This window comes from Gopherus flavomarginatus, chromosome 7 (assembly GCF_025201925.1).
Source record: "Gopherus flavomarginatus isolate rGopFla2 chromosome 7, rGopFla2.mat.asm, whole genome shotgun sequence".
NCBI classification, from domain to species: Eukaryota; Metazoa; Chordata; order Testudines; family Testudinidae; genus Gopherus; species Gopherus flavomarginatus.
In genome coordinates this window covers 37,322,929-37,345,082 of record NC_066623.1, presented here as the reverse complement: position 1 = coordinate 37,345,082, position 22,154 = coordinate 37,322,929, and the positions used below count along the sequence as shown (strand labels likewise).

Here is a 22,154-nt window from a genome sequence, read left to right as displayed (position 1 = left end):
CACTAGGACACACCCATCATTTAGTGAGAATACATTCTGATGTTTGGTTATAGGTATATGAAATACAAATGATATGTTCACAAGTGGAGCAGATTTTAAAAGAACCCAAACAAACAGAGTTCTTAAAGCCAGGATAACTTGTTTAAAAAAAATAAAAACCAAGCCTTTGAGATAGAAGTTTTCAGTTACAGTCCCAAAGGCATTTAGTTTAGTGTTAGGGCTCACATTCCAGTGCATGAGTCAAAGGTGAGCAATGAAGAAGTTTAGTTACAATGTAAAAGGAGTAGTGCATTATACCTGGCCTCAAAAGGAACTCAAAGGGAGTTCACTTCGCCTCAAAAGCTAAGCACCTTGTGAACACATCAAGTTTGTATCATGAGTTTCCAGATACAAAGGTCTTATGCTTTATCTACGTAATATGCATTAATACGGTGGTTCTCAAACTTTTGTACTAGTGACCCTTTTCACATAGCAAGCCTCTGAGTGTGATCTCCCTTATAAATTAAAAACACTTTATATGTTTAACACTATTATAAATGCTGGAGGCAAAGTGGGCTTTGGGGTGGAGGCTGACAGCTCACGCCCCCACCTCCATGTAATAATTTCGCGACCCCTCCCCCCAGTTTGAGAACCCCTGCATTAATACTTACCTACCTCAGCAGGGTGTTAAACGGTATTTTACATTAATAAATCCTCTACATGTTCAAAATACTATTAAGTGCTAAAGTTAAGTGGATTTTGAAATATTCATATTTTGCAAAAACAGTAAGACACTATATCATCCAGCTAAGGACTGATTTTTCCCTAATATAAGCTAATAGCATCCTTCCGAAGAGGTATTTTACAACCTTTTTGTTTTTTTGGGAGGGAGAAAAAAGGAAAAAAACACAGAGAAATGTACTTCGGACATTTAATTTGTTTTTAAGACTTAGTAATAGATTACATTTAACTTTAATGCAGATCCACCAAAATCTAAAAATCAAATGACCAGGACTGAATCTCTTCACAGGACAAAAAGCTGTTGAACTCTGTGCATTAATGGAAATCTCTATATTGGTTTAAAGTCAATTCTAGCCACCAAGATTGTAAATATCTGATATAATTGATTTCCTCCCCAATAATTGCTAAAAGACAATTACTGTTTGCAAATATTTAGATTCCTGTAAACTTCTGGACACCTGTTGTGATGCCACATCTGTTGGCTGGTTGCCAAACCTGATATTTGACCAGTGAGAACTGAATGTAATCTGCACTCTCAAGAATAACCTCTCTATGAAGATCGTATCCTGAAGATGATGTAGTTCACTGAATAGCAAATATATATTAATAGCAATTAGTAGGCTTGTTAAGGCCAAGTTTTATATTCAATTACATGTTTTAAGGAAGGACCATCATACTACAAGTTATTTCTCAACGCATCTTAACAAAATATTTTGTATGGGACCAGATTTAATCAGCTAGTACTGATATTACATCCAGAGTCAAATATGTCTACAACTCTGAACAATACCATAGAAAAGCAGGTCAGCTATTGGTCTCACTTGCAGAGCATGGAAACTCATTCTCAAAGATTGGCCATACCATACCTGGCTTCCAATCAGGATTTTGCAGGAATGAGAGCAGTTCACCATTTTCTTTTCAAAGTCCAAAATCAATTGAACTAAAAGGAACACTTGCTTAAGGAGTCATTTATAGCGTTTATTTGACTTCCCAAGAATTTTAGCAATTTGCTACAGAAAGTTCAGGGCAATTTTCAAATGACTAAATCCTAGTGTGGCTCTAACCTATGGTATTAGATAAACTACAGTGTTCCTGAGGAACAGCAATATGAACATTTGGCACTATATCCACTTTGGCTATCACTTGTGGCACAGCTTTGCAGTAATGGTATTAAGATAATATGTAAAGGAGCAGTACACTGTACAAAAATTAAAAAGATGGTGTGAATCTTTCAAACTACATTGCTATGGCAAAAGATAATGGGATTAGAGGCAAAAAGATCAAGTGGAATTCTGCAAAATAGATGCTCAGATGGGATACAACAGATTTAGTGGCATCTTTTTTTATAAAAAATACACGCCACTATAAGCTAGGGGAAATCTTTGCTATACTGAAGAAGAACAAGAGCAGGAGGAAAAATTCATCCCTTCTTGGTGGCATTTCATAAGCAGAAAAAAGTCACACTTTTCTAGATAACTTCTAACCCAGTTTATAAACTTCACAAAAATTTATATTTTCAACATACTCTCGAAGAATGCAAAATCATTTCAACTACACAGCACCACTGAAGTACAACCACCTCCAAAATGGGAGGGCAGCAAACTCAGTGGAGCACAGAATATTGAACAATGAGGGAAGGGAGATTTTGTTCAAGGACACTGGGGCAAAATCCTAGCATTACAAAAAGTAGCCCTGGTATTTTTAGTCCCTGATGAATGGAACAAGAAACTTGAAAGAGCTCTATACTGATGTACTTTAGTAAACTTGTGCGATACTGAACCATGAGAATGAGCCCCCCCCCCAAAAAATCTGTTTTAACAGATCTTTAACAGGCCTCTGAGAAAATGTGCATGATTCAGTTGGAGTGGGTATGTTCCATTCATGAAATGCAAAGTTACAGGGTGCTGGGCAAAAGCACAAACACACAAATACTCTTAGTGACATGGAAGCCAAGTTTACTGCTTTACTTCCAAAACACAGATACAGGCACACAATTTACTTTAGAGGATTAGATATACTTCTGTCATTTCATTAGGAAGTATGTGTGTATGTGTATGTGTATGTGTATGTGTATGTGTATGTGTATGTGTATGTGTATGTGTATGTGTATGTGTATGTGTATGTGTATGTGTATGTGTATGTGTATGTGTATAAGTTTCACCTCATGCAATTTAGGCTCTATATAAAGGCTCTATATAATATTTATTTTGTGACTGCATTGATTTTAGATCCTTCCCTACAAAATACACAGGTAATACTTTTATAGAATATAGGTTGAACCTCTCTAGTCTGGTACTCTTGGGATCTGACTGGTGTCAAACCAGAGAATTTGCTGAACCACGGGAGGTCAATATTGTAGTGAGCAGGTTTCTCTTTTTATCTTGCTGAGGCGAATGAACAGCACAACGCTTGCAATGCCGTCTAGCCAAGGCTTACTGGCTCTCTTCATAACAAAGTGGAAGTGTTGTTACACAATTTTTCTGTACTGGCACAAGGAAATAAGTAGATTAAGCATAAAAAACAAAATAAAGACATGCTGGACCACAGATGTTGCCGGACCAGAGAGTGCCAGATTAGAGAGGTTCAACCTGTACTGTTATTTACAACTTATTCAATAAGCTTGTTGCCTGAATAAGTCTGAAGTTTAAATGACATTTCTGATTGTAGGGTTTCATTTAGATATTCGTAAACGTATGAAGGCCCAAAACTTACACAAAATGTATTTTCTTTAATCTTCACTAATAAACTTTAGTAAACAATCCTATGCAGTATAAGAGATATTACTGGTATTTTTTAATTTGGGAAACCCGATTACAGGGAATCTGACTAGGAACAAACTGGTGCGATGATCTTGAACAAAATGCCAGGTTCATAGCACGTTTTAAGCATTAAAAGGAGCTAAGGCAAAGAGAGATTGTGGCTGGTCTGACAGTTGCAGTATGAAGTTAAAATTAGACTCCAACTGCTATATTTATGAACTACTAAATATACCTCATATTACTGTAATATGACTAATGTAGATTCATTTTCTTTGTTTTTTTCCATGAATGTAAATTTGTACTTCAGTATTGTATAAGTCTCTTATAAGAGCTATTCCTGGAATTAAAAAAAATCCCACACTATTTTAAAATCCTATTATAGCAATCAACCACCATATTGTGACCTATTAATCTTTTAAAATGAATGACAAGCTGTCTGCTAGGTTCAGATTGAACAACATTTAACAGTGTTACTTTAAATAGGAGTGTGTTTGTATATAATTGTTACTTTTCACATTATGCGTCAACATTTCCCACTTTGGATTACACCGGTGACCAGCATTATTCCAAATGGTTATGTATTTCATAATGCAGTAGCCCAGAAGTCATCTTTAACAATGATTCCAGAAATAAAAATTAACAGATCAATTTTGTGGAATCATTTCACAAGCATGGATTTCAGAGCCAAAAAGGTTTGCAGAGTTACTACACAAGCATTCAGCAAACTGAAAGTTTACATTTATAAATTCAGATTCAGTCCACCAATAAAATCTCTCTAGGGAAAGAATTCCAGACAGAAGCAAGGTGCAGAAAATCTGTATTTTGAATGAAAAGGGTGACTGACCAGCACAAACTGACAAGAGCAATATTAGTAAATTTAACAACATACAGAAACTGGCAACAAATGGATGCATCGTTGTCCCGAGGAAGTCAACAAAAAAGCTTTGAACTTAATGTGGCTAACTGAGAAACCTACCCATATATGCATACAATATGAACTACAAAAAAACCCAAATTACATAGCATGTAACCTCTTGTATACCAAATTTGTACTGCAGTGGAGTAATGTACAATGAAGTCTGAAAATTCTGTCAACCTATGTTCACATATCAAGTCTCAGAAGATGCAATAAGCACTAATTCTTAATATTTTACACACTGACGAACTGTAACAATTTAATTCACCTTTATAAAATCCAATTAAACCCTGCAAGAATCAGTGAAAGGATTCAGAATTAGATGTGTGCTTTCTAAAAAGCTATTAAAGAAATTCAGTTTATACTTTATGATTAAGGATAATTCAACCGCATTCACTCTGAATTTATGAGTTCATCTTAACTTTCCAAATTCTGCTTATCACTACAGCACAGATGGTATGCAAGATCACAGAATTCACTGAAGTGAATACACAGAGTGAGTAACTTTAACTATTATATTTGTAATCAGGGAAATTTAGACCTCTAACTCCAAGTTACAACTCAAAACAAACCTCCCCTAACACCAGCTGCCCTATGAATCATAGTAGTGCCTCCCTTTAGGTGCCACAAGTACTCCTGTTCCCTTTAGTTGATGCACTAAACTACCAGGCTGGCCAACAACAACATGAGTTACAATGACATTTAATACCTAAAATTGCTCAATGAAGACATTCCTTGGAGAGAGTTCATGGTACCACACTTAGGCCTTGTCTAAACACAACCTTTGAGAAGTCTGCCACTGTTGCATTACCACTGGGGACAGTGGAAGCATTAGTGTCATCAGGGCCCCAGTCACTGCCAGTATTTTTGCCATTGTGTCAAGTAGACCTGCTTTGAGTTGGGTTACCATACAGAGTGGTAAAAATGCTGAATCCCTTTCTACACTAATGCTTCCACAGTTGCTATCACTGGTGCAGTTCTACCAGGGGTAGTGTAATCATGGGAGATTTCCCCAAGAGAACTTAAAGAAAAAAAAAAAAAAAAAGGCTTTCAAAAAACACTGAACTTGGTAGCAATTGCCATTGCACATAAACATCTGTTAATGTGGTTCATGAATACAAGACTTCTTGATTTCCATATTTTCTGCTGCAAAACAACTTCCATATAAAACAGCACCGCAATCTGCAAACTTGCCAGGGTGCAGTGTTCAAGAGCATCTTGAAGATGAATAAAATGTGAAATAAGGGTGAACATATGTTTTAAGATGCTTTGTAGATTTTTAAATAAATGCATGTAACTTCATGATAAGATGTGAGCCCATGACTCAGAGGGTTAATCTACTAAAAGATGTATCACAATAATGATTCTTGATAACTAGAGCAAAGTAACTAAAATCTCTCCAATCATTTTCAGGAAGTTTAACTTACATTTATGAAAATCAGGAGAAAATACATGTTTGTGGAGCAAAAATTTCGTTACTACCAGTAGCAACAACATATGTAGCTGGATTTCTAAACTCCACTCATGGTTGTATTATTGGAAATATATTAAGATAGTTGTGGCACTTTACTAAATGTAACTGGCACTAACAATATCTAAAGAAATACAAGTAAAAACTTCACTTTTATAGAAAAAATAATTTTCATTAAGAAAAATTATTAATTGGTTAGACTGTAGTAAATCAGTTTTATGATATTAATGGATAATAAGTAGGATATGCATGGTCACTTTGTTAAATACTGCACATTCTGAACAAAATGACAGGGTTTTCAGTTAGACATAAAATATCCATTAGGCCTTTGTCATATAAACAAGCTGAGGTTTTTAAATAGTAAACATTCTGTATGTTTCATATTTCACTTTCAAGCTAACAAAATTTAGGAAATGTAAGTACAAAATAACTCTCTTTTAAAAAACTAAGCTATTTATGTTATAAGTTTTGAAATTTAGTTACATTTTATGTAAGATACACAAAGCAACAAGTATAAAAACCAGTTAGATTCCATTCTATTACTGAGTTGATCACTACAAGTTCTCCTTTTGCTACTGCAGTTACATTATATATAAATGAAGACCATATAGCTAATAATTTAAAATAGGACTACTAAGGATTTCAATGTACATTGTATGATCCATTTAGAGATTTGTGGTATACATACATACAGAATGTATTATAGCAATAATATCCAACCCCAACATTCAGCTCTTGTAAATGACATATTAAACGCAAGATTTTCCTCACTGTATTCTGAAGTTTCGAATTAGATTTTCAGTAAGAACATTTAAGAATAATCCAGGTTTTCTCCTGTTAAAAAGTAAATTAACTCATCTCTAATGCTCTGCAGAAACATGACTTGGGGTAACAAGGGACAACAAAAATGTCAGAAAGCAGGACCTACATTCCTCTCTCCCTCACATACTAGACAGTTTCTTTGAATGAAGTTATACATCACCATCTGGAGGAAGTTGATCTTGTAACACTTATCACAACTATCCCACAGTATCCAGTAGGGCTTGAAGGAAGACAGCAAAATTGCTGTCCATCCCAATACATGTACTCAGCTTTGGCAAGTTACTAGTTTGGAGGTTCCTGTGAGACTCAGCAAAAAGTCTTATTCGACATTTCTGAAAAGCTTGAGATGAAATTAAGAGGATAGGGCAGTGACTAACTGAAGAGGAAAAGAGAAAGGAGAATAAAGACTAAGGGACAGACGAAAGGAGTTGAGAAGAGGTGAGAGAGATGCTTGATTAAAAACAAAAAACAAACAAAAACTAAAAGCAAGACAGTCAGGACTGACCTGCCCATGAATATAACTGTGGTTACATATTTAGATCTTTCACACCTCCACCAAAAAATAGAAATCTCAGCTAGATACCTGAAGCGAACTCCACAAAGATGATACCTTTTTCCAGAATGTGGCTAGCAAATGTAACCTTATGTGGGGGAAACCTTGATTCATCTCTGCTTGTATCTTCATACACTTATTGGCAAGGCCAGGAATGTTTTGATTTTTGCTTTTCATCCAGACAGGCAATGTAACATACTGATCTTGTGGGTCCACCACCATTTGATCCTAGCATGCCACATTTTAAATTTTGTAAAACAGTAATCATATTACTTTAACAACTGATGTTTAGAATTTATTCTGAAAACATAAATAAGCACTAAAGGGACAGATGGTCTTGCATCTGTATTTAGAGTCTAGACTGTGTTTAAACTGTATCAATGCTTCCAGCAGACAGGATAGTGGTACATTTGTCAGTATAAGTGACAAAATGTTTTCATACTTCAGAGACAACTGCCACACTGAGTAAATCCGCGTAGGATTATATGCAAAATTCTATAGAAGACTTAAAATAAAAACTAGTCATTTTCAGGTTTCCTAATGGCAACTTCTAATTGCTCACAACAAGATTTCCTTAAAGTATCATAAAAAAAGATGAGGCTACAGAGGCTGCTATAATAGGTCTCCAATAAAAGGAAGTTTAGCACTTCGTCTTCAGCAATTTGGCAAAACGGATAGGGAAAAAACTTCATGTTAGAATTTGGAAGTGTCTAAAGATTAATAGGACTAATAAGAAATTAAGTATTCTTAAGCAAGTATTCCCAAATTGGAAAACCGCAAGATGTCTTTTTGGAGGGGAGGAGAAAAAGGGAAACTGAGCACACAAGTTAATGCAAAAATATGTATATTTCTTAACCCACCTGCTATTAGGTCATCAAGAGTGTCGGTAAGCGTCTGTGCTGGAGTGGCAACCATTAATCCGTCTGGTTCTTGAACTAACAGCCCCTGCCCATGTCCAGCAATTTGCTGCTGCTGTCCTACATTTTGCTGATTACCTAATACTTTCTGAAGGTCAAGAGAATCTGTCCCATTATAACCTAGGTTACTGGAAAAATTACATTGCGGTGTTGACAATGCCTGGATAGGGACAAACTCTATTTGTTCAGCAGGTGGTGAAGACTGTTGTTGTTCATCATCTTTAGACAAGAATGTGTCAACCTGAGGTAACTCTGAAAAGTTTTCCTCTGGTAGACCCTCATCTCCTTCCACTTCTGGGAAGACACCTGCGTGTGGGCACTGCTGCTGCAGGGGAAGTGGTGTGTCTGTCTGACCTTTGGTCTCCAAATATTCTTTGGTAAACTGCTGCTGTGTTTTCATCTGCAACTGCCTTTCCACCTTCTGCAGCTCCTTCAATATTTTCTTCTTCTTCTGTACTTGTTCTTCTCTGTTCTTTTTAAGTTCTTCAATCTTATCTTTATTCAAAGGTTCACCTTGAATTAATTCCAATGATTTAAGTTGCGCTTTTTCAATAGCACTAATTCTTTGTCCAAGTTCATTCAGCTTGCCTTCAGTCTCTTCTACTATGCATTCCAAAGGCTGGTATGGGTGAAAAGGTGGCAGTAGGTCCTGATCTGCTACCTGCAGGGAACTTGACTTCTGCTTGGATGCACCTAAGCACATGAAAAATGTTTGAAAAAATGCCATGCTGAAGTTATCCCACACCTCCCCTCTCTCCCAACCCAAAACTTTGCAACTAAAACTGCACATCTGTCAAACCATATTAAGATGAACTAGATTTTTGAAGCCTACACTCCATATTAGGTAGCTGGCACAAGACAAATAACTGGAATTTTAAAATGCTGATCCTAACTGTCCCTTGTAATACAGCTATTTTAAGCTTAAAATGCCCTCTCATATTCATGACAATGGATATCAAGGAAATCAAAATCAGAGGATGCAGCACATGGCTGTTTTAGTAATTTACTGACTGAGTGGGGTTTGAGTAAATTTGCTCTAAGAAGAAAAAAATTAGCAAAATAAACCCAGCAACAGGACAAACCCTTTTACACAGACCTAACTTTCAAAAGCAAAGTTCAAAAACAAGGCTGTCCACACTGAAGGGAAATTAACTTTACAATGCATTGGTATTTCATTTCTAGACCAGATGCCCCAAAATGCTATAGTATTCCTCCCTTTGGTTCAGATATCAGAATCCTGGCAATGTAAACGGAAAAAAAAAAACCAAACCAAATCTGCACTTATTTTTAATTAAGTATGGACATTTATATGTAAGAATATGGAAAGAAAAATTAACTTATTTCTTGCGTGATCTTCTCCAAGGAGAGACCTCTACAGGTGCAGCTCTGGTCAATGTTAAGAATTTTAAAATCCCTCTTCAAAACCAATCTAGCAAGAAATAAATACCCTCCTCCTCCTCATCCACACCTCCGTGTGTGCTTACAAGCAATCACAGCCCTCAAGAAGGTAAGCCTCAGTTTGAGAAACAGCAAAAACTATACACTGCTACCTGATAGTTCCAACTGAGCAGGCTCACAAGAATAAATCTACTAAGTGTTTAGATACCAAATGTAATGTTAATATGAAAAAATTAAAAGAGGAGAAAAGCTTTTAGCTTACTTTATCAGACACCAATTTTCATAGTAATAGTAATTTAATATATTGAACAAATAAAATAGTTGTTTTAATTAAAGAGCTAAAACTTGAAAAATTACACACAGGCTAACCTAATTCTCCATCAAAAGTTGGAATTTAAAAAAAATACAAATTATAGTGTTAGCCATGACTATTTAAGAATCAAATTACCCGAATCAAAATATAGTTGAAGAAAAACTCAGCTTTACAATACAAATCAGAGCTGCATAAAGATATCAAATCATTTTAAGAAAACTAGCTGTATTGCTCAGTCATCTGGATTTCATGATGAACACATGTATTTAACATCAACTGTTTTAAGCAAGGCACTTTACCAAATCCAAGAGGTTTTACCTGACATTAAAGCAGAAAGCTAGATACTACGGTGAAAATCAAAAGCAAGCAAAATTCAGAATTAATAATGCTGATTCACACAGAAGTGTATTAAAAGGCTGTACAAAAGAAAAAAAAAACATTCAGTACTCTTTTCTGTATTTCTCTTGCTTCTGGAAGCATCAGGCTGAATCTGCACCTCTCACCTTTTAGCTTCCCCTGATCCTTGGCTGTAACTGCCCCAGATGTAACTTTGAGCAGCCTAAGGATTGCTCCATATTGCTCTGGCTGCTACAGTCCTATTAGGCACCACCATATGGGGCAAATCGTATATAGTGCCGTTGTGCTCTATCCCCACCTCCCCTCCTAGAGTGCGGATGAGGAAGGGGAGAACAGAGCAGGCTACATTGGCTTTAGCCAACCAAGGATTTCCCTAAATCAGGAAGAACCCTCAGCAATTCAAAGTTGCTGGACGAGGGCTAAGGATTGAGTCCTCTGTGTTTAATAGCTTCTTCTTTATATTGTGAGGACAGTGATCATATTCAGCCCTTTTTTGGCCTATAGTCCAGCTCCTTCTGCCCAATTAACTAAACACCCCTTTGTGACTGAAGATTTGTATGCTCTGTCTTGCTTCAGAGCAGGGATTCTGGGGAAGTCTTAGGTTACCTGGACAGGCCATTTTCAAGTTATGGCACTTAGGAAAAGTCAGTGACTCCTGTTTCCCAAATTTTGTGTGTGTGTAAAAAAATTCCTTGACCTACTGAGGTTTCAGCAAATTTTATCTATTTATCCCACTGGTATAAGGTCTTAAAAAAATAAAATAAAATCCCCAGAGTCACGTCACATAGGGAAAATTTACTTTACAGAAGCAAAGGTGCAGTCTAGGCTTCGGCTTAGCAGAACTTCTCAGTACCTACATGCTTTCCCCAGTGGTTCGTTTTTGCCTGCCTGTAGGATTAGGTGTTTCAAACAGTACCTTTTTTTTTAAAATATAACTAGCTTGCCTATACAATAAATTTTACAATATCAAAAGAGATTCAAATAATGAATATATATGGGTATATACAGGGTTTTTTTTTCTTTATTCTTCTTTGAAGAACTCTGAGGAAAAAAGTAGACATTTTTCAGCTAAGAAGATTCCCAGCCAAAGTAGAATTACAGGTCAAATGAAGGGCAAAAATTAAAAAAAAAGTGTTCAAACACTGGCTACACAAGATCAACCCAGCTACATCACTCAGGGGTGTTAAAAATCAACACTCCTGGGCAATGTGGTTAAGCCAGCTTAACCCCCCAGTGTAGACAGTGAGCTGGATTACCTATGCTGGAGTACCTCTCTCATTGGCACAGGCAGTGTCTACACTGAAGTGTTACAGCGGTGCATCTGCAGAGTCTGAAGTGTAAAGAAACCCAAACTCTGTATGCTCAATGCCTCCATTAGCCTATTTGGGAATGAAAATAAATTTTACCCAATTTGAAAAATAAAATGTTTCCTCATTTGAAATCCTCAGTGTTACCTGACATCTTGGATGTATCCTGGCATGCATCATTCTCAGATAGCACAAATCCCAATAAGCCTCCTACTAGCTGAAGTTCCACCCATTCTAGTTTTGTACTATTACCATCATATTTGAGTGCTTTCCAAATAAAATTGATAGCAACAGCAAATTCCTAGTCTCAATGTTCTGTCCTGTTATAGTCACTGAATCAGAAGTAACAAGAGAAATTCAAAGAAGTGGAAAATCTTATGAAGAGTTAGAGAAAACTTAATTTGGGCTCATTAAGGGGGACACTTAGCACAGAAATGTGTTTAACTCAGTTTCTGGTTTTGCACTGCAGTATACCTTTAAGGTTGTGCCAAAGGATCAATTAATTGTAAAATAATTTTAAACTTTGGTACCTTTAAGTTTTATAGATATACTAATCCAAGTTAGTTATATTTATGGTCACTGAAGATATATTTAAAGTTATTTCTTGTATCGTGATAAAATACATACAGGAATAAGGAAAGAAAATATCAAAATTGTTGTCAGTCAATTTTGTCAAATTAGGATGTTACTCTGATGAAGGTTTAATAAATCTAGCCCCACAAGAATCTTTTTCCTTGAAGTCTCTTGCTGAGAAACTAAAGGTATTAGATGCTGAGCTGCCCTCTCATAATTCCCAAGATTATTTTATTGTCCTCTCTGGATTTTTCTAGAAAGGGGGCTCAGACAGCCTCTCCCTGATAGGTAACGCTATCCCCTCAGGAAAGTGAAGTCGCAGTTTAACAAAACCAGATCATAAAATCTGGAAACAGTTACGGTTAACATCAATATTAATTTTACCTGCCTACTTGTGGAGAAAACAAGTCTCACATGAAAAGCTTCTAATTCTCCCTTCTAAAAATACATGGATTCTAACAGCACTAGTATAGTCCTGTACAAAGACCTGACCCTTCTGGTTTATAACAGGTATAGGAGGCTCTTTACACCATTGCAGGATGGGCCTTAGAGTCCTTTAAATCTGTGCAAGGAGAATATGGGAAAAACTGATCTGTGGCCTGAATCCAGAGCATCTAGTCTCTAACCATTACAGGGAATATGAATCCAGCTCACAGTATGCTGTTGGACAGATCTGGGCATTGTATTGTGGACAATATGTGGACAGTAATGAGATACATATTTTCCACCAGCAATTACGAGAGCATGGAGGTGTTCAGTCAGTCTCTAATTAGTGGATGGGTTCAGTTTTCAGGACATTACAAAACTTTCTCCAAGACAGTAAAGATCAGTGCCTGTAATCTTGTCGATGATAGGAGGGAGGTAAGAGGGAAGAATGAAAATTAGTGTTTGAACTTTAAGTGTGTTTATCAAGACTAAAATTTACATTGTAAATCAAAGTAGTGTTTTGTTAGTAACTACGATCTTCAAATATTTAAAAATTAGTATCTAAAATCTGTTTTTCTGGGATAATCTAAAATTCGCTTCACACTTTAAAAGACCTAACTGCAAAGATCTACAAACTGAATCAGCTGAGCACAGCCATACGTGTTGCTTCTAACAGCAGAGCCCAAATGGTCAAGTTTATGATGGATTTCATGGTTCCCAGAATGAAGTTCTGCAGGAGGCCACATTCAGTTATACTTGTGACAATGCCATTATTTAAGACTCGGATATCAAATGTAACATTAACACTTCACTACAAAATCAAACGAAAGGAAAAAATGGACTGAGGAAAGAAGTCTTCATTCAAAGAAATCACATTTGAAATAAGCAGATTTTTAGATCTCCTTGGTATAACTATACTCACTGCATCTATACATATAGTAGATGCCTAAAATCACGGCAATGTTACATACTTTGACTCCTGAAATACTGTTTCAAGAGGGCTTAAACCTCAAATGCCAGGCAATCTAGAATTAAGTCAAACTTTTAAAATTTTCTTTTCCTTTTTAAGATTAATTTTTAACAGACATCAGTGGACATCTGACACATTGGTACAAAAAAAGAAATAAAAATTCAATTGGTTAATGTCAATTTATTTGGGAAGCTTTAACATGCAGATTCATATGACAAGAGTGGTTACAATTTTGAACACACACTATATATGTTAATTTATGTCTGTAAAAAACTAAAACCCAAATAATAACTGTGCAATAGTTTATCCATATCATAAAAAATAAAGAACCACTTTGAGTACTCAAAGTGCCTTATTTAAGTTGCATTATTGTGTTGTATTGTTTAATTATATGAATAAAATCATTACATTTTAAAGGTTAGTTAGCACAGTCACTATAATTGGGGTAATTTGTTTGCATTATCCCTTACTTGTAATTTTATTCTCATATTATAAAAACTTGTATTTATATTGTTATATTTTTTAGTTTTACAGTATGTCATTGTAAGTTATTTTAAAAATATGCATACTAAGAACAGCTGTAAACTGATAAGCGTCCACACTAGTGCATCTGAAATCTGACTTTATAGTCAGACTATCATGCAATATAAATAGTAACATAAGACTGACTTTATTACTACCAATATAATTTGTAAAGGCCAGCACTGCAACATCTACCGCAAAGAGAAAGTTGGGAATTTTTTTTTCTTAACTCTCATCTCCATAGCAACTGTTTTTGGTTGCTCTTTACGAGACTTGTTCAGGATGGAACTAAGATTCAGAGCCACTGAAATCCCAGTTGTTGCTAGACAAAAATGTCAATGACTATTAGGTAATCTCAAGTGACATGGGAGAAAATTGCTCAGTCTACATGCTCAAATAGTAAGAAAGTGGAAGAAGAGCAACAGAAGAATATTTAAAAACAGGATGCATAATCATTTGCTAGTTTCTTCATTTGCAACTGGTAACATCATTTGCTCTACACTACTTAGACTTCTCCTCACAATGGTTTTCTCCAGGACCCAGTCCTATCCCACATACCACTCTTGAACCTATTCTTTGAGAATTCAACTTTGACTACCACTTGTATGCAGAGGATACCAAAGTCATTGCTTCAGTCCTTGCCTTAACTTTTACCTGCTTCAAATCCTGGATCATAGGTTATTTCCCCCCAAACTCAGTATATCCCAAACTAGAATTCCAACTGATAAAGAGTTGGTAAGGAGTAGTACTCTATTTCCTTTATTTAAATCTTATTTACTCATATAGGTAACCTGTTTGGTTTTACCCCCAGATCTCCCAGGTATATAAATCTGCCTTACAACTCCAAAGCATTGAACACAATACCCTGACTGTTCTGAAACTCATTTATATCCCTCTCTCGTCTCATTTAGCTTGCAATTCTTTTACAGACTTCCTACATCTCAACACTCCAAACATAAATTGGTGCAAAACATGGCTGCTGTCTTCACAGACTTTATTTCCATCAAGAAATTCAGAACAATCTTTCATCCATATTGTTTCATGCAGGGCAGGCTCCAGGTACCAGCTCAGCAAGGAGGTGCTTGGGGAGGCACGTCAGGTTCTTCGGCGGCAATTCAGCAGCGGGTCCCTTGGTCCCTCTCGGAGAGAAGGACCTGCCGAAGAAGACGGCGCGGTGGAGCTGCCGCCGAAGTTCACAATTGCAGCTTCCCCACCACCACCACTTGGGGCGGCAAAAACCCTAGAGTCAGCCCTGGTTTCATGCCTGACTGTAATGGCAAATTCCTGGAATTCTGACTTCTGATCTGTATGCCATTCCCTACATTGAGCCCTAGTCTACACTACAAACTTATCTTTGAGTGATAAAGTTATACCGACCTAACTTCCATTATAGACAGCGCTGTGTGGACAGGAGAGCTTCTCTCATTGATACAGCTACTGCCTCTTAGGAGATGGAGTACCTATGCTATCAGGAAAAGCTCTCTGGTCAACGTAGGTTGCATCTTCAGTAAGCGCTACAGCAGCGTTGTGTGTTGCAAGTGTAGACAAGCCCAGAGAAAACAATTTGTCTCCTTTTACAATGGATGATAAAGCTCTCCTTATCCTGCTGTTCCGAAGTCCAAGTTCTAGAACCATCTCAATTTTTTTGAGAGAGATTTTTGGAATATTAATTACATCTAAGATTTTCATTTTTTACTTACCTAAATGGCAACCTACTGTTTTACAGTAATAGCAGAATCTACAGGGACCCTGGTAACATCTGCAAGTTTAATCACGGTAATATTTACCCCAAAAGAAACATCTGACACAGTAAGATTGAAAACAGCCTGCTTTTTTAAATTTTAGTTGGTCAAAAAAATGCTTTAGAGTGTAATGCTTTACTCTTCACCATTGTGTCACAAACATCTTTGAACCAGATACCCAGTTTAAAATACACTGCTCCAGAACAAGAATTTTTGCCTTAGTCCTAAAAGACTGGGTTTCTATTATCTGTCTAACTGCATAAAGATTGGTCATTTTAGAGGGATAGCCTGGGATTGAAGTGCAATTTCTAGCTAATCTGATCATATTCCAGGTCAGTTCTCATTTTGGCAGCCTTGTGCATCACCACTTTGCCCTTAAGCAAGTTAGAAGACCAACTGCTAAGTTTCAAAAAGATTCTGGGATTTTGTTTCCACCCATCCAGTTAACAGCAGTTAAAAGCATATCTCCAAAAACTCTAGCTAGTTTTCTACTGACTTACTGAAATTATTGCCTAAATCAGAAGTCAACCCAGAATGAATGACAAGATACGCTCTAAGAAATATTTCCTCACTGGATCAGATACCTACTGGACAATGTTTGCATTTATACACTGTCAATCCCTGTACCATCTATATCAGTGGTTCCCAACCTTTTTGTGGCCAGTAGCATGTTTTCAGAAGAGTGAGGCGGGCTCTAACAATTTTTCAACGCTTGCTTTGTATTTGTACATTAAATACAAAAATCATCATATTTAATATTACATAATATATGAATCCAGAGAGAAGAGAGAAGCCACGAGGACAGAGAACACTGGTGTCTGCAGCCCCGGAGTTCTCTGACCCCAGCAGGCATGGGGCCGCAGCTTTTCTCCCCTGCTTGGCACTAGGCGGGCCCCGCGCCTCCTGGGAACAGAGACCACCACGCTCACAGCCTGAGTTCTATGTCGCTGTCAGGTGCAGGGCTGTGGCTTCTTCACCCTGCTGGGCACTAGGCAGGTGCACATAAGTGCCCCGGTGGGCACCATGGTGCCCGTGGGCACGTTGGGGACCACTGATCTAGATACTCATTATCTAGAACATCATTACAGAAGGATAAAGAGTCAGATTCAGTCCATTTCTCAGCATGACCAGACTTCAGAGGGCAGAAAACCATAGTTTATTACACCTCTACCTCAATATAATGCTGTCCTCAGAAGCCAAAAAATCTTACCATGTTATAAGTGAAACTGCGTTAGACTGAACTTGTTTTGATCCGCCAGAGTGCGCAGCCCCTCCCTCCCCCGAGCACTGCTTTACTGTATTATAGCCGAATTCATGTTCTCTCGGGTGGCGTTATATTGGAGTAGATGTGTATTTTAAAAAATTATTTAACGGCTTTTTCACAGAATAGCCTCTGATATCCTTCCTCTGATTTTGTGAGATTTAAAAATGTAGTCTGATTCAAAGTCTCCAAGGTTTAGGTTGGATTTTCAAATGCACTCAGCACTTGCTGGATTCTGTGCTCATTGACTTCAGTGATAAAACTCTCTCTGACTTCAAAAGAAACAGGTTGTGCAAAACTGAGCACTCATGAAAATCCCACATAATGCTGAGGTTCAGTTTATTAAGGAACTCAGCTCAAAGTCATAGTGATAATGGAACTGGACCAATTACACTTGTCTCAAAATATGCAGCACAGATTACTCAGCTACATGGACCCCTTTGGCAAATTTTCAGAAAAACAGTGACCAGAAAAATGGTTAAGAGCTTACACAATTTTTCCAAATAGAGCTCCTAACTAATACACTACTCTCACCTATATCCTTGATCCCTTACCACGGAGGAAGACAACAACTGTCAAACATTTTATTCCAGTTAGTTGTGTATTTTGATGGGCTTATCTTTCACTCTTAGTTGTTACACCAGTGAGACCCTCACAGAATGCATACTAGTAATTTACCAATTACACAGATGTAATAGAATTGACTACAAAATTTAAATTACAATGTAGTTTTGCTTATAAATATATAAAAAAAGTGTCTGTCTCCTTCTTCATTTCTTTACTCTGATTATTTTCCTAAATTAAATTCTTTTAATTATAAACCTGGAAACTATAGGTTCTACTCTATACATTAGTAACAAGTATGTGTATTTACTTTTGGCAACCAAAGATTAGCTGGGCACAAAAAAATAGATATTTTTCTAACTCACTTTTAAAGTGTTAAAGCTGAATAATTCTGATCAACATGTATTTAAAAGCTAATGGAAGGTCCTTTAAGGTGACAGTCAGACAATATTTTGCCTACCAAATATATTACTTCTCCAGATGCCTATGTGAACTAAACAGGCTAGACCTCTGCCAGCTTGTTTTAATACGTGAGGTACTCTGGACGACTATTATGCACAGAGTGGATGGGACAAGGGTGAATATCTAGTTTATGTGGTTGGTGGGGTCTCAAACAAAAAAGGCAATTGAGGTAAGAAGAGTGGTATTTTTAGCATCTTTGGAGTGCAAATAAAAGTTTAAGTTGTTGCCTCTGTTGGTACTGAGAATTGGAATGAATGATTATGGAATACGTGTAAAATGTAAGTTGTCAAAAGGTGGTCTCCACTACACTGGGATTGTGGGATGGACTGGATAGATTTCTGGGCAATGTAAAAGAGGAGATACTAGTGTAACTCTACTGCAATGGGAGAATAAATCAGAGGAGATTCTGGCTGGGAAGCCCTGCATACAGGGTTGGATGGTTAGCACAGTATGAGAATAACAGGCTTATAAAGAACTGTTGATGATCTACAGTGCATGGATGTAAAGATGTCTCTGGGGAAGAACAGCAGATAGTGGTCAAAGTATAGCTATATATGTAGCTTCAGCTAAATTTCCTGATTTTCAAAAACTGTATCTGCTAGTGGCATGTAGCTTCAGGAATAGAGAATATACATTGGTATAGCTGTTTGTAGCATTCCTCTAATTTAATACAGGAACATTGGTGGAAGACTACTTGTCTTATACAGCATTCTGCTATCCCACTCTTATACTCACTGATCAAGAGCATATGAGAACCCAGTGAAAGTTGCTAAACCGTTTCCCATCTCAAAAAACAATAGAATAGTGATAAAACACTGATAAGTCTGGATATTCTCAGTTAAATTCATCAATATTAATATTAGTTAATTTATAAGTGCAATAATTCCAAACTACTTATTTATAAAGTGGAACTTTTACTTAGCAAAAGCCTACACAGTTACCAATTCAAATTCAAAAATATAATTTCACATTTATTCATAATTTTTAAAAACATTTTAGTACTAGAGTGAAATTAAATATTTTCATTTTTTAAAGCTAAGAAATTTGCTTTTCTAAGGACTAGCTATACATATTCTTGGTGTATCGTTTTAAAAATTCATAATTTACATTTTTAAATTAAATTTTGAAAATATATAAAGGATGACATTCAGTGACTATAATCCATGGAAAATTAACTTGGCATATTTGTGTTCTATGAATAATATTTAGAATGCAAAGGGGAATTTAAAGGTCCCTTTCTTAAACATTAGGTTGCATTTACAAATTAACTGTAAAAGAATAATGATCAATTGACAGCTTTATATCTTTTTCTAAACTTTGCTATGATTTTTTTGAACGACAGCATCCTCTGACAGCTTTTTATAAAGTGGCAATAATTTAACTTTAAATTAACTTTTTTGCAAGAGAGAAGAGAGGAAAATGCCTTTGTTTTAAAAAAAATCTACATCTAAGTGTGCACTCAAAACAGTTAGGTGCATAAATTGTGAGATTGATAATTATCTGCTGGGGACTGACAACTGGTACAGTCAAACATGTGCCAAACAGTACATGTAAATTGAGACTAACATGTTACATTTGCAGGGGAAATGAATGGAAAGTTCTCTGGGCTAAAACAGAATGTCTAGTAGACTTAATCCTGACACCAGGTCAGGAACACAGTTGTTTATTACAAGGTAGTAAAACTACTGTTAAAAGCCTATTAAAAGATCCCCCATTAGGTCAGCCTGGCCAAATTTTATCTGCTTCCTTATTGCAGGACAGTATTTTTTCATGAGGGAAGAAACTAGTTACTTTTTCTATCAAGGTCAGAATTAGAGCCGATTTTATCAGCTAGGTAAACACTTTCATGACAATTTTGCAAGACTAGTCCAGAGGGCAGCATAACAAGTCACTACAATTCTGCATCATCACAACATGCATAGCCTGCCATTCATTGTGTAACAGATCCATGACCACCTAGGATTTCACAGTCATCACTGCACCATACACCATGGCCAGTGAGTACTTAAGCTGATGCATGGATACAGTGTGGGTCCCTTAACTTCAGATGTACAGTCCCCACCATTGTAGCTAAAGGAAAACGTCCTCTGGTTGTGTTAGTATTGCTTATTACCACTATGCAGTTCTCATTCCATACTGTTGAGGACATCAACCAGTGTACTACAGCTCACAAAAACTCTTACACTTCAATATTTGAAATAGCTCCTTTGCACCAGGAGTAAAAGATTGCAATTTAAGTTTTATGTGGGTAAATTAGATGAGTAATAGACATGCAAAGAGACTAAAAGTATTAATATGTAATTTCTCCCAAATTCTTTGATTTCTAATGCTTTCTTCAAGCTAAATAAAAATGATGGTCTTTCAGCCCAACACCACCTATAAAAATTCAGTCTCAAATATTTCCTCTTCAAAACTTAAAAGGGATGAAATTAGGGCTTATAACTAATTTTTGATCGTGACCTTTATTAGTTTTCTCAAAAACTGATCTAAATATTTCTAATGCACCTATCACCATATCTGTTAAAAACTATAGTAGATACTCCTCTGAAGACTGTGGACCCTTCCTTTTTACTTCACTCGATTCTTCTCTACATTCTTGTTCATCAGGTTTCTACCCTGACATAGCTTACTTATCTGAACATTTTCCATTTCCTTTTTGCCAGTTCTCACTTCTTTCACCTGTGTTAATTTTCTTCTAAATATTGCTGTTATAATTAAATTATTTTGATAAATATCAAATTGTACAATGGTTATTATATGTTAAATCTTACTCTTCTCCTACATCTCTAACCTGGTAATCTGCCACTGAGATCTAAATCAAACTGCTTTTTAAAGTCCTAGTAACAGTCCACTTCAAAAGTAAAAGACAGTGAATAAATTTGATTTTACTAGTTCAACATTTAATTTGCTAACTCCTTATTATGAAAAGTGTTGCTATTATATTTGCTGCAAAAGTTTAATACATTGATTCGAAAAAATGGGTAGACCTGGAATTGGTAGATATACAAATGAGAAAAATCACATGCCTCTCATTTTGAAGTAGCTAGTTTAGAGTTTGTGTAAACCTTGTTAGAGACCTGGTCAAAGCTTTTTGGATAAAAAAGTATTTTCCTATTGCAAGTGAATGCTATGACCTAAAAGCTTGACCAAGTCACTACATTTTTATTCACTGGAATAATGAGTATGCCTCTGATTGTATCCTTTACTACAAATGCACTGCCTGTTCCCCAGCAAAAGAAACCACAAAAAAAAAATTTAAATGTAACATTAATGTTACATGATCTGTCAAAAGTTAGGAAGTGAAAATGTTATAGATTAATACACAACTCTTACTGTACCCCACTATACAAGAGCTAAATACTGTATATATGCAGGATAGACTATTTATATGACCACATACTACTTATTTAACACAAAGTATAGTTTTTTCTACAGCCTTAGATACACTTAAGAGGTTACACATGCTACCTTAATTTTAAAGTATAATTTTCTCCTCAAAGATATTATGTACTTTAGTTTAATCAGAACCTATGAAGTATTTCTCTAAAAATTGCATGTTTTCTTTTGGGGACCAATACACTTTGAACAGCAATCCCAGCAACATGCTGCTGCTCAGTGAAATACTTGAGATGCATTGACAATATGCTTCTCCTCCCCCAGCCCCCACTATGTTTTGTATAAGCATAACTATTTTTTATTTTCTCATGTGACCTATTCTCAAATTGCATCCAAATTTCGTTTATAAAGAAGTGAAGCCTATACAGTACTGCTCTGAATCAGTATATTATCAATGTATTTAATTTCTCAGATAATTAAAATGAAACTAAACTCTCCATCAGATGCAAAAATCTGTTTCCATATGCCAGTTAAGAGGATTGGTTATGTTTTTAGAAGAATATTTATCCTGAAATACCACTGATCACTAATATTTAATTTAGCTGTAAATTTATCTATGCCAGTATATACTTATAGGCTCAGATATCATAAATAGTAAGGATAATGCCTCCCAGCTCTTACACTGTGCTTTTCATCATCAGATCTCAAAGCATTTTACAGATGGTGAAACTGAGTCACAGAAAGGGGACATGATCTGCCCAAAAT

General features: G+C 36.2%; 1 protein-coding gene across 10 annotated transcripts in view; it reads right to left on the bottom strand.

The window, feature by feature from the left end:
* Window positions 1–22,154, bottom strand: part of ANKHD1 (ankyrin repeat and KH domain containing 1) — a 188,612-nt gene that overhangs the window by 42,399 nt on the left and 124,059 nt on the right. For 8 of the 10 annotated variants that reach the window (XM_050962505.1, XM_050962501.1, XM_050962498.1 and 5 more), the window contains one exon: window positions 8,102–8,851. The exons of the other annotated variants lie outside the window; for them this stretch is intronic. In XM_050962505.1, coding sequence (XP_050818462.1) covers window positions 8,102–8,851 — 750 coding nt within the window. The remainder of the gene's footprint in view (window positions 1–8,101; window positions 8,852–22,154) is intronic. 10 annotated transcript variants of the gene reach the window in all.